Source organism: Gymnogyps californianus, chromosome 17 (genome assembly GCF_018139145.2).
Source record: "Gymnogyps californianus isolate 813 chromosome 17, ASM1813914v2, whole genome shotgun sequence".
Classification (NCBI taxonomy): domain Eukaryota; kingdom Metazoa; phylum Chordata; class Aves; order Accipitriformes; family Cathartidae; genus Gymnogyps; species Gymnogyps californianus.
The window spans coordinates 3,548,257-3,562,012 of record NC_059487.1 but is presented as its reverse complement, the minus strand read 5'-3'; the positions used below and the strand labels follow the sequence as shown (position 1 = coordinate 3,562,012).

Sequence of the window (13,756 nt, the reverse complement as noted above, 5' to 3'; positions counted from 1 at the left end):
GCCACTATATATGGCTTGCAAAAGGGAAGAGCAGAGTGGGGAAAATGAATTGGAGTCCTGAGGGTATATAGAAAGAGGAGAAAGTTTTGAAGAAACTCATTATTTATTCTCTTTAACACTGCAATAATGTAAGTACTGAGAACAACAACGAAAGAATAGAATTGACATTAATTTTCAGAAGGCATGAATTCCCTCAAGTTGACTGATAAATAACAGTCTATTTTCTCACTTCCTTTTTTTTCTTTAATGGGATTCAAATAATCAGTTATTCAATTTAATTGCAACAGCACTGGTTTCCCCACCCAGCTTTCTACTATTTCGGTTAAAGTGAACAAAGTACAGGATGACCTTAATTGCATACACAATGCTGACTTTGATTCAAACAAGAAGTAGGAGTGCACCATGAAACATCCCATAGTAAACACATTTATAAAGAAACAATCATAAAACCTCAAATCCCAATTCATTATAGTCCAACTACCTGCTTGCAGGTCAAGTCTAAGGCACAATACAATTCCTTGTAACCCTCCACAATCACCTTACAGAGGAGCTGTTTGCACAGCTCACTCTGCCCAAGTATCCAAACTTTTGCTCATATGCCTACTTTATCAATTCTGGGGTGATACTGTACAAGAAGGGGGGGGGGGGGGGGGGAAGAGGCAGGGTATTGCAGTTACACACAGACCAGCTCATGATTGCAAAGCAGCAGACAAAAGCCCCCACCAGTACACTCATGCAGTCAAAAAGAGAAGCCCCCAAATTACTGTCCAGCTCTTACTGGTGATGGGCTTCCCTATCACAAATGGAGACTAAGAAAAAAGTAATATTGTTAATGTCAATAAAAATCAAGCTTTCTGAAGGGTATTAATTGCCCTAGCAGGCAGTTGTCCACAACCCTCTGTCCCAGTTGAAACCAGGACACCCTGTATCAATCCTCTTGTAGATTTGACTTTAAAAAAAAAAGTTACCTGATGACATACTCTTTTCTGCCATGGGACGTTTTGTTGTTCCATGCAAAAGATGGAGGGTACTCACTGAGTGAGCAGCTATTCAATATTTTGTTTTATTCTTATTGTTAGCTCTGTGGCCCCATGCATTATTTACTGCACGCTATGCAAACTGATCTCCACAGAGAGGATTATTAATTTCCTCTCAGATTTCTCTACAGCTGTAGAATTTCTGTTCCTTCACAAACATTCACGGATGCACTCACCACCCCACCTCACACCACTGTATTCAACCTTTCCCATTTTAGGCACTCGGAGAGATTAAGGGAAGATGCCCACGTTAACTCCATGTTCCCCATCTGAAGCACCCAGGGATTTTCAGGGTCCTCAGAAATCGGCATTAATCCCACGCATGGGAAACTCAGCAGCACTGATTTCAGCTGCAGATGTGACTTCTAAAGCCCTTTCAGATGTTACATCCGGGGCCTCAACTCAGGGCCCACCGGGGTAACAGCTAGTGCTCACCCACCAAAGCTTGGCTTGAACAACTCACCCAGAATCATTTGGGAACTTTGATGCAGAAATAAGACATCACACGCTTAACACTCCTCCTCTCTCCGACTTGTACATTATGTACTTTTTTAGCACCTACAAGTCATACATGGCACTTATAGTTGGGTTGGTTTTTTTTTAAACACTATGCTCCCAGTTTGCCCCCAGGTTAGGTCAAGTCTAAATACAGATGGGGGGGCACGGCGCAGGAGGAATTTGGAGGGGGACATGATGCAATCATGCAATCTTGATTTCACTGTAATGCTGCTGATACTTAACAGATAAGCAACTAATAATCAGATGACTTAAAAACACAGTTGAGAAGCATTAGCATGTGTTAACATCACTTACACTTATTATATGCTAAATACAGCATCCTCTATTTTTCCTCACTATACCTCCTCCTCTCTTCCCTCTTCAACAGCATTATAAGAAAGTTAGAAATTTAGAGGAAAGAAAGCCTGCAGTGGATTATTCAATTTGTTTTCTCATAGAGTGCAGTACTTTTTTTTCCTCTGCAGAAGACAGTCAATTATTTTGTCCTGTCTAAATTAAAATGACTCAGGCAACAGAGTTTCCACCATTTCCTTTGGGACGCAATTCCACAACCTCATTGATCTGCAATAAGATTTTCCTAATGCCCAAAGTAAATTATTCTCTTGTTTTAATCTCGTTCTATTACTCTTGGTGCACATTAAATAATTCTCCCTTCTTCCCCTTCCTTTCCTCTGAACTGCTCTCCCTTTCACAGCTCCATTCTCAGTTACAGGTCCAGAAGCTAAATGTATTTAGATATTGTAAATCTTCGTTCAAAAGTGAAGAAACTGCTGTCACTTGTAGGTACTCTCAATACTTTAATTTGTCACTCTCAGGAATAAGATGATGTTCAGGGCCGAGGGGAATATTCCAGACAGAAAAAAAAATCCCAGACATACACTTTTTTAAACTACGTACACAGCAGGTGGCACACTCTGCCTTTAGTGTACTTGCTTCTTTTCAAATTCATATTCAGTTGCATGCCAATGTGCTGTCAATTGTCAGTCTTCTCAAAATCTCAGCATTAATCGCTCCCAGATTTCTCTCATCCGCTCAAAATAACTTTGTATACATTTACTCTGGATCTATATTGCAATACTTCCCAAGATTGGGGCTAAATTTCTGCCTGTGATACTTAACTCTGACATTATTTCTCCAATTCGCAGTTCTTTAAAGTTTACCTTCACTAAGAAAAACTCACAAAGGAACTACTTCTAAATTTCTCCTGAACTTTAACAGAAATTGTATCTGAAATCTGATCCCGATGAGTAATCTTTCTGCCATCCCCTATACTACGAGGAAGCACGTTATGGGTAAATTGTTATATATACACTATATAATCCAAACGCTCATTCTATACTCTCTTCAGAAATTTTGACATGAATTACACTTAGCAAGCAGGATACACTCCAAACTTGTATCATGTATTGATAATGCTTCTTTTGCTTCCTGTATGTTCTGCATCCCAAACATCTGCAAGTCACCCTGAAGTCAGTAACCACTGGGAATTATACTAAGTGACACAAGGAAATTTAGTACTTTTTTAATGAAAGTCTCTCATTTATTGAGCGTTCTCTTAGCAACGGAAGCTCATCAGCACAGAGCTTTTTAGGAGGGTGAGGGGAAATCACACTTTTCTGCTTTCTTGCCATGAGAGCTCTTCACATCAACACGGGCATAGGAACCACTGGAAGGAAGAGAAAACCTCTCAAAAAACCCAAGGGAGTGATTTAATACAGATAGCTGCTGAGTGACCTTCAAACACCACCAAGACTTTGATCCAAAACATTACTTCTCAGCCATTTTGAGAAATAGTTTTGTACTATTGCTAGAAAAGCAAAGTGCAAGAGTAAAACAGATGTCCAATGCAGCTATACTCCATATGCTAATTCTTTACACTAAACATGCACAAAAGTGTTAATAAGCACATTATAGAACATTAAAATCTTCAGCACATGGAAAAGCTTTATAATAAAAGATGCAAAGTTGAGAGTTTACTTTAAAAGGGTTATTTTTACTTGGTAGGTTCATTTAAGGACAATTACGCTTTCTTATTTTTGCAGGCTCTGGCCTCGGCAGTTTCCAGGGTTATCCCTGTGCCAACAGAGACAGTGTGTTTGTTTATTTCCAGGCTTTCCACTTCTCTGATTATTGCTACCACGTGCTGCTATCTGTTAGTATATACACCATCTCCCATTTTTTAATCATAAAAATATATTTACTGTTTGTCTAGGAGACCCTATTGCTAACAAAAATAATTTATTCAGGAAGCCGGAGCAGTGTTTTGACTACCATTTTCATAGTAGAAATCCCTTGAAAAAGTACACATAAGACTCCCTACAAGATTTATTGAAACCTATTATTTTGTACTAGATTATAAGGATTTTTTTCCGATTCATGCTGGAACGTTTGAATCTCAAGAACTGCAGGGGAACTGCTTGTTTTAGAACAGCTGTTTCCCTACAAGTCGATTTTCAGACCATGTTTGTGGAAACTTTTCAACTGGTCCTAGACTTAATGAAACCCCATCCTCCCCCCGAAATTAAATAGCGGGTCCAATTCAACTAGGCAGCACCACCCCTGGCAATAACTACCCGCACGTGTTTGTACGCAGGAGTAACGTGAAATAACTCTCTGGATCGCTGGCAAGCAAACCGGCCGTCGCTGCCTCTTTACCTGCCTTTTGCAGGCAGGACGTCTGCAAGCAGAGCGCTGCAGGGTGCCTCCCAGAGCTCCGTTTGCTCTAAAGGGAATGAGTCCGTGCTGGACACGAACAGCCAGACCACAGGAGCACAGAGAGCTGCAAGCCACCAATCTGAAAGTCAAATTTATCAGAAAGATTACGCCCTGTTTAGTCAGAGCCAATAATGCAACAAAAAAGGTCTGCCTCAAACCAACACTGAAGTTCAAAAAAAATTTTTTTGAAGGGAAGGAGCAAAAGATGAGTAATTGGCTTTAGCTTGCTGATGCACATAATGACTTCTGGACATTTAGTTTTGTTTGGCTGCTGCGCAAAACCGTGCACTACATCTGGGCTGCCTGGCACAGGCTATGAACCAGGCCCAGCGATGCACTAAGGTACCCAGACACAGTTGCTATCCTGATGAGCTACTCTGGTATGGACACGGATGGATAGCAGTGTTTTTCCAAGGGCAAATATATCAGAGTCTTTTCCTTTTACATACTTATTCTTTTTCATTACTAAAATAAACTGTGCAACTGTAGTGTGAATACAGGAACAGATCTCTGAAATATCATTTGAGCTAGAAGCAGTTTTCCCTGTTGTTGTTCTATCATGTTTTAGGCTCTTAAAATATTAGCGACTGGCAAATTTAACATATAAATCTCTGACACTTTTCTAAACAAACCTAGAATAGGCTGCTAGTAAATTCAAAGTATTCCTGTCAGTTTGGTTTGCGAAGAGATACACTCAACCAGTTTGAGGGAATGTCACTGTGAAATTAAGGAGGGACAATAAAAACTAGGCACTGCAGCCCGTGCTTTGGCCTAAGGACCAAAATTTGCAGCAACAAGCGATCTCGCAATAACTTTGGTTGACAGTTAACTTGCAGGAAGGGAGATGACAGATGATGGCAGCGCCAGCCATCCTCCCAGTCTGCAAGCGTCAGGAACAGCAGCCAATTTCCGAGCTTTATTTTATGTCTGCATCCTCACTGTTTCTATCCTGTCAGGCTCCTCTTACTTTTCATGTTTCTTTTCATACTTGCTCCCTCCCTCTTCCTACTGCTGTAATCTCATCATACGCGCCTTCCCATCACCTTCTCCGTAACTAACCCCCCCACCCCCCCAAACACGCCAGCATCTTGTCAGCTGACACCCTCGCTGCTTGGCTGCGATGCTGCTCCCGTTTCTTCTGTTGTTTCTCTCTTGTACAACTGCAAGATGAAAACGTTCTTCAGGGTACAAAAATGAGTCATTTGTGCCTCTGAAGCATTTAACACAGTTGGCTCTTCAGATGTTTCAAAGTTACTATACAATAAAGCTATCACATTAGGTTTAATAAACAATAAAGAGAAAAAAGACTTTCTATTAAAGATGCTCACTAGGAGAGATGACTTGATACCATTGCAAACTGACAATTGCCTATCAAGTCCAGAATGAGAAGGAAGGTAACAAGCTCTTCTGCTCAGCCAGCTTACAAACACACCCAAGCTAAAGGCTAGCGACAGTGGGTCCCCTGCTAGAACAGAAATGCAGGTACATACACCTCTTGCAAACAGGCAGACTTGCATGGAAAACACTAGAAATAGCTCGTGAATGTTTATATCGGTGCTTTTCAGTTTTTCAGAACAAAGAGAGAGAACAAAAGTAGTAAAAATTCTTGACACCAACGCAATGCAGTCAAGCATGGAGTTACATGTACACAGCCTCTTGGCTTAGTGTATGTTTTTGGGGTTTTTGTTTGGTTGTTTTTTTTAACTATACCTCTTTCAGCCACACACCTCTGAAAAAAATAAATATCAAAATGTGAAATATTTCCCTGGGAAACAACTGGTTGTGGTGGAAATACATTACACTTTACAGTTTCATCAACAACTGTTTCTAGTAGAGCACTGAATTCACACCTAGAAACGCAGAACAAGATTTGGGCTGCCAGCACATAAATGGGTGCACATTGACAGAAAAATCCCTATTCTGGAGAAATGAACCATCAAGTGCAGCAGCTTCCCATCTTGCTGACAGAAGTGCTCTTCTGCTTATCCTGCAAATACTGCTGCAATTCCAATAAGTGTATTTCTAAAGGAAGAAAGACCCATCTATATATAGCAGTCAAATTGCTTTAATTCCCTTCTTCCTCCCCCGCTTCATCTTCACGCCCTACTTCTACTAGGTGGTCACAACCACACACGCTTTCTGCCAAGCAATACTTTTACCAATCTTCATTATCTTCTTAAATAAACAAAACCACATGGCACCAATACCATTCTCAACTCCATACTTTTTCATTAAAAAAAGAACCTGAAAGCACACTGCACACAATTGCTGTATTTGCCTATTTAGGCCTTTTTTTTTCCCCCCTCCATTATTAAGGGGCTGACCTTTGAGTCGATACAAAGGGAATGAAGATTCACACGCACAGAGATTAAGGTCATTCCAGTAACAGCGACAAATGCAGCAGTACTGGAGTCAAAAGCACAACATTTCAAGAATTTCATCCCCAGTACAGCGTGAAGCCCTATTTCTGCTCAAGCAGGTAATGATATTTTCTTCAAATTCAAAGAGAGAAGGATTGATCCCCAACATAAAAATGGCTAAACCCTGGATTAAGTTGTAATACTCTTGATATTGTTGTTCTTTACAACATTGCAGAGGACAAGTAGTGGAACAGCCCTCCTTTGCTCAATGTACAGCTGAATTAGCAGCCAAGAGCTGCTTCCCAGTGATTTAACATAGTCACTACCCAGAAATGAAGCTGAGATTATGACGAGGATGTATGTGAAAAAAACCCATGGTAAGCTCCGTTTCCTCTGTTACATCGGATCTGAAGACGTTTCAGCTAACGAAACACGAGATATGGGATACTGTGAGTCCATCCAGTACAAAGGAAGCAGTGTAGCTGAATAAAGAGGTTTGTGTAACTGTAGGTTGCTCAGGCTGCAGCACTGATCTGTGCCCACACAACATCATCAGCTGTCAAACCCCACAGCCTTGCTGCAAGATGAACTCAAAAATATCAAGGAACAAGAGCCAGGTCCCATCCTCCCAAGATTCATAAGCAGCTCAATCATTCCTTAGCTACATGAGCTGTACCACTTCAAACCGCAGCAGAATTCACCAAGTGGGCTTGAATTCCCAAGTCCACAGTCCCAGAGAGATCTAGCTGGAGAAAAGAAGAAATCAAGTGGCTGGCCTTGGATTGATTTACAAGCACTAGTTAAAATAAAACAAGAATGCCAGAGGAGACCCAAGGACTAAGTAGGCTCACTCTTCCTGGGCTTTCTTGTCCTATTTACCAGGTCTCGTTCACAGGTGGATATGCTTGCGCTCCCCAGAATTACATAATCTTTAACTGTGGCATTAAACAACACTTACAATCTTCTTTCTCCAGAGGTCCTTGTTTTCTTTAACTGACTTATCAGCATTTTCTTCTGGAACGTGCAATGCCCTGCCATCCTGCTTGCAAAGTATCCGACATCTCTGAACCATGGTATGATAGATAGGATGTATTTATCGGATATTAAAAAACAAGTGGGTCTGATTAAATGATGTATAGTCTGATTAAGACATAGTAATTGTCTTCTCTACCATGAAAATATATGATCTTTAGAGCTTGCAATAATGAACACTAGAAGCAATTGCTTGTTACGTAACTACAAGTGCACAGAAAGATAGGGCCAGGCTGTAAGAAGTCCTTACTGATGCCATCAACAACATTCACCTTCTTTGTGTGTCTGCTTTGGGGTGCGTAGGGTTGCTCTTTTCCTCCAGGTTTGCCTGGAAAGAGCAGGGTGATGGGAGGCAAGTGGCATTTAAAAGTAAGAGGCAACACAGGGCCAGGAAGGTGATAGGTCAAGAGATGGGTAAGGATTTCCGCAAAAAAGCAGATATCATCTAAATGAAATGATATCCAAGCAGTGCTAGCCAGCACAAACAGAGAGACAACCATCAGAAGAAAAGTTAGAGAACTAGGAAACATGAGTGGTACCAGAAAAGAGTGACTCTTGGCCAAATACGCTGGCTTAAATAAGCCAAGTAATACTGTTCCATAAAATGTTCAAGAAATACCATAAAAGCCAAGCATACCATATTCTTCTCAAGAATGACAAACAGAGCCAAGAAATATCAACCCACAAGCCGTTCTTTGTGGAAGTGGAGCCCTCTGGTACTGAGGCAATGGGAGGCACAGGAGGTTTCTTGCATTGCAGTGGGAAATCTGGACTACAAACTTGGGTCAGTTTATACCAGCAGGTGACCTCTATATGCTGCTGCTGTTTAAAACATCTGCAAGGAAAGCCTCATCTATGAATGTACCTACAAGCACATTTTAGAAGCTTCATTACATATTTTATCTATGCATTACAAGACACTGAGGAAACAGACTGAAGCAGTTTCCATAAAAAATTAAGAAATCTCTCTCTAAAGGACATATGCTTTATATAGCAATACACACACGCACTCCTGCTGCTCGTCACCCAAACATCATGAGTTTTTATGAATGTTAACTAGGCTTCAGTATTTCTATGGCAAAACAGATAGGTGTATTGCTCTTATTGCTCACATTAGTGAGCAAACCCATATATATCTCAATCAGATTTTGGTATGTGGATTTCAGACATCTGCTTTTTTTTTTTTTTTTTTTATTAGGGCCATGTTAAGTCAGTCTCAGATTTGTTCATTGCCAAAATACTTAAGCTCCGGTGCTAATGTTGCACTCCTCTCCATTCTATATTCAGCACTTTCCATTCAAGCAAAGAACAATACCTGCCAATACATGTTCGTTTACCTCATTTATAAAATTACAATTAAAATTACCAGATGCATAAAACAACTGTTATGATAAATAATGAGCTTAAAAAAACCCCATACACATACAGAGATAGAATCGGAGAGACACTGATCCTTCTATGCTGAGTGTTATTCAAAGGAAGGATTGTCAGTGCAATGCTGAACAGATCAGTTTATTTCCTTTTCTTCTCTCCACTTAACTGGATTTTATATACAAAAGTAATTGTTCCTATAAGAAAAAACCCTTGTCCATATTTTTCGAGGTTCACAAAGCCTCAGACCTACATCTTTACCACTATTCGGGTTTCCATGGTAACAGATGATGGTGCCTTCTAAAAAATACTATAATATTCTACAGTAAGCGTCCCAAATCATTCCCATAATATTAATGAAAACTAGAGCACGTGGGCCTGCACAGAGAGCATAACAGACTAAAAAGTACAATTAAACAAGAAAACAGAGCTAAGGGACTTTCAGAAGGATGGATGGTAAAAAAGGGCTCTGCATTTGTAAAAAAGAGAAGGATTATCACTCAGATTCACAAATGCCATCATACACACAGTGACCTTTCCTTGCCACTGTCAAAATGGGCAGCTTCACAACATCACCTTTTTAATATTAATTGTTTATGTATTAGAAAACAAATCAAGCCAGCCAGGAATGAAAAATAAAGTTGAATTGTAGTGCTAACAGCTCCCCAGAGGGAGTGAAAAGTGATTATTGAGTTAAATGGCTGCATTGTTAACAATTGCCATACAGAGTAGCTTGCTCAGAATGATCCATTTTTCTTTGCCAATTTACTGACAGCAAAATCTGTAAATGAACTCCTAGTAAATGAATTAATCTTCCCCCAAAAATTCCTTGCAGTTTGCTTCCTTGCTCCCCTTTCATCTTCCCTCTTCCCTGGAGAAACCCTGTGTAATGAACTATCAGTTGCCATAACTTTATGATGTGGCAGCAGTCTTTGAAAGCAGCCAGCTACATGTCCAGACATTCAGGAGCTCTGCCATACTGAAACAAGCAGCAGTGTAGGGGAAAAAATTAAAGCAAACACTGACATCGGAAGAAAAACAAGTGTCAAAGTAATCTGGTGTTCAGGTGAACAGTCCCAATGTAAACCCACTGTCCTACTTCCCCCGAATGCTTTTTCACAGCTGCAAATGACTTTAATCTCTCTATTCTCCGCTCTGTTGTGCTAAAAACGCACGCAAAACAGACCGTAGCAAAGTGCACAGCAACTGCAAGAATACTCCACATATTTGGTGGGAGAAAAATTGCACATGTGCTTCAAGGAAAAAAACTTCCCCGTCAGCAAAGTTCCTTAATTTCTGAAATCCTGAAAGAATTGGCAGTTACCAGAATTACCTGGTGTCACTTCTGTCTCTGTTATGGGAAAGCAGAGGAATTAAATTAGCAGCTGACCCTAAAGCTAACAAAAAGTTTAGAACCTCAGAAGCGTACCTCTGGTTATAAATAAATACAGAGACTGCAGGCAACAAAGTAATTGCTGGGGAGAAGAATTATAAATAGAGCAATACAGAAATTACATAAAGAAATAAGTGTTAACCAGCTCCCTCACAATATGAAACTAGGTATTCCAGGAAGAAGCCATCAGCGTTCTGCTGTCGCTTAGTAGTATTCCTAATTTTATGTTGTGGATAATATGAAGCAGCAGCAGCTGGGCAAGTTGGGTAGGAACTGAATACCATTTTGTCTGGTGTCTTTCTACTTCTTAGCCCAACTATCATAATAAGAAAATAAATCAAAAAACCCGGCCAACTTCTTGCACAGCGATTTTTCGGGACGTTTAACAAAAGGCTGCTAAATAAACGCATTAGGATTTGAAAAAATAATTCAATCGGAAAGAGACAGGAGGTATTTGCATCCTAATAGTTATGGAGACAGCACCACCTGATGGAAGATGCGAAAATGCACCGAAGGCATTAACTGGTCTCTCCAAACTTCACTGAAATTCTAGAGACAAAGTGCATCCGAAAAACTTTGCTTTTTACCATAAAAATATCAGCTCCGTGGACAGAGTCCAGACCACTACACTTCACACCAGCTATATAGTTTAAGAGAAGAAAACTTTCTTTTAACTTCAATAATAGAAGCAGCTCAGAAAACATTATTCAGATCAGCTCCTCTTACCTTGAATGGCAAGAAGCACATTAAAATAAGGAGGTGGAAGGCAATACTAATGCTTAGAAAATCTCACGGTCACTATTCTGACTGAACTGCTGATTAGAACAGAATATTTCATGGCTTTCTGAAAATAATGAAAACATCTGGCTAATCCCTAAATTTGCATGTGTCTAGCTCATATTATATTGTTATTTCCCTCAAATACAAAGTGTTTTCTGCCCCCTTAAAAGTTCGCCATTTTCACAGAACACACTTCTTTCTAAGCACCTGGCTAAGCGATTCATCAAAAGCCGAGGATCTAATCTCAATTGATATGACAAGTGGCGATGAACACAAAAACACAGTTGGAAGAGAGAGAGAAGAAAAAAAAAAGAAAGAGCTCCACATCTTGCTTACTCAACGAAGCAGCTATTTAACTAGGTTAGATTTCCCAGCCTTTCTAATAAATCTGCGGATCTGTGCAGTTGCCTAGCAATATAAACAAGATACCATGGTGGTGTCAAACCGTGCGGGATTGATTACAACATCTACTTCACCGAGCTGACCGGGGGTCTCCTGTGCCCGCCTGGCCCTTCAACACCCCAAACTTTCTTTGGAGCCATACTGCACTGAAGAGATCAGTTAGAGGTATAGACAGTGCTCTGGCTGCACGCTCAGCATCTCCTACACTCCGCATTATTTCTGTTTTAAAGAAGCGAGACAAAGTCGCTCGAGCTCTCATTCTTAACTAAGAAGAATCTTCCACTGTTGGAGAGGAACTAAACTTAGGCATGTTGAAGGTATGAAACCAAGTCACAAGCACTGAGATTTAGCCCTACCCTGAGCAACGTTGCACAGGGAATTTTTACTTGTCTTAAATATACAGATAGGGGGAAAAAATTGATTAAAAAAAAAAACTTAGAAAGCTAGATACATGAAGTCAGGAGAGAAGAAAGTTACAACTGTTTCTTTTTTAATATGAACTGCAGTGAGAAAATTAATGTCATATTACAAGATCCAAGAGAAAAACAAGACCACACATACGGTTTGGTTTACCTACAAAATAGCACAAGAGGAGAAAACTAGCTCTATGAGCACCCGTCATCTTCAAGTAATTCAAACTATGCCTAAAGGAACTTGTAGGAGGGGGAAAATAGCTGGCTACTATTAATGTACACATGCCAGGGAGCAAAGTATTCCTTAACATCAGAGTGACAGAGAAAGGGACAACTGGGAAGGAGCCAGTCCGAGCAGCTGAGCCCCCCGAGAAAGTTACTTGAGCTGCGAGATGCAAGGGGAGAAAAAGCTGCCAGTAAACTTCTGAGAACAACCCCAAACCCCTTTGCCTGACTGGAGGAGAAAGGCAGCGACTCCTCCCGAGCTGCACATCCTTCAGCACCTAACTCCTGCCTTGGACTCGGAAAGACAGTTTACTACAAAAAGGACTCAAATGTCGCGAAGCCAAGAATAAAGGCGATGCTTTCATCTCCCACCACACGCAACTTTCCGAGGAGCGAGCCTCCCCAGTCCGAAATACAGATACTGCTATTAGCCCCAGTAGGATCCCCCGCAGAGCCGAGCACCCACGGCAAAACCTTCCACAGCCCAGCCCTGGCACCGAGGCGTTGCCGGGGCTCCGGCAGCTCGCACGCCTCGCTTTAGAAACCGACTTTTAATAAAACCGCTCCTTCCCTCGCCGACCAGCCGCCCTCCGAGGGACGCTTCCATCCCTGCCCGCTCCGGGGCTTGCACAGGGAGCTCCCCTGCGAGGCCGAGGGGCCGGAGGAAGGGATGAGGCGAGGAGTTCAGGCTGCCGGGGAGAGCTGCCTGCCCCGGGGCTCGCACGCCCCGCAGCGGGGGGGGGGGGGGGGAATGCCCCGGGGAAGCCGGGCGAGGGGAGCAGGGGGAGCCGGGCGAGGGGAGAGCCGCGCCGCGGGGGAGCGGGCAGCCTCGGCGGGGCTGCGGGCGGGCTGGGCGGCACTCACCTGCGAAGACCTGTCCCTCCGCCTTGGGCAAGAGCTGCAGGAGAAAGACGATCGCGGCGACGCCGGTCATCCTTCCCCGGAGTTCACCTGCCCTCCCCGCTGCCGCGGTGCCGCTGCCTCCCTGCAAATATCCCCCGCATTGGTGGCTCGGGCGCGGCGGCGGCCCCGGCAGCCGGAGCCGCGGTGCTGCTCGGAGGAGCCGCCGGAGTGGCGGCGGGAGGCGCGGGGAGCGGGCGGGAGGCGGGCGGGAGGCTCCCCCCGAGCCCAGCGCCGGCCGCGCCCGCGCAGAGCCGGCCCCGCTGCCCCGCCGCGGCGAGGGGCAGCCACCCCGCGTCGCCCCCTCCCACGGATTAAAAGGCTTCCTCAGTGGCTGCGCTGTGGGTTGGTTTGGGGTGGGTTTTGGGTTGGGTTTTTTTGGTTTGTTTTTTTTTTTTAAATCCCTCTTCAAGCCCAGCTGCACACACGGAAAAATCTCCTATCGGTAGCGGCTGAAGTACAGCATCTTGCCAGCAAATCTAGGTTTCCTGCTCCTGCCCTGTTTCCAGCGGGGATGGAGAGTAAATGCAGGGTATTGCGTTAACCGGAGGACTGGAATCGTGGCTGAGCGCGGCAGGGGGACGGGGAGGGAAGAAGCGACCCTCTGCT

At 42.8% G+C, this 13,756-nt stretch overlaps 1 protein-coding gene across 1 annotated transcript in view; it reads right to left on the bottom strand.

Moving 5' to 3' along the window:
- Positions 1-13,181, bottom strand: part of PTPRT (protein tyrosine phosphatase receptor type T) — a 462,241-nt gene extending 449,060 nt beyond the window's left edge. Inside the window, 1 exon segment of the mRNA XM_050907140.1 lies at positions 13,112-13,181. Within this exon segment, the coding sequence (XP_050763097.1) occupies positions 13,112-13,181 (70 nt within the window).
- Positions 13,182-13,756: the final 575 nt, after the last annotated feature.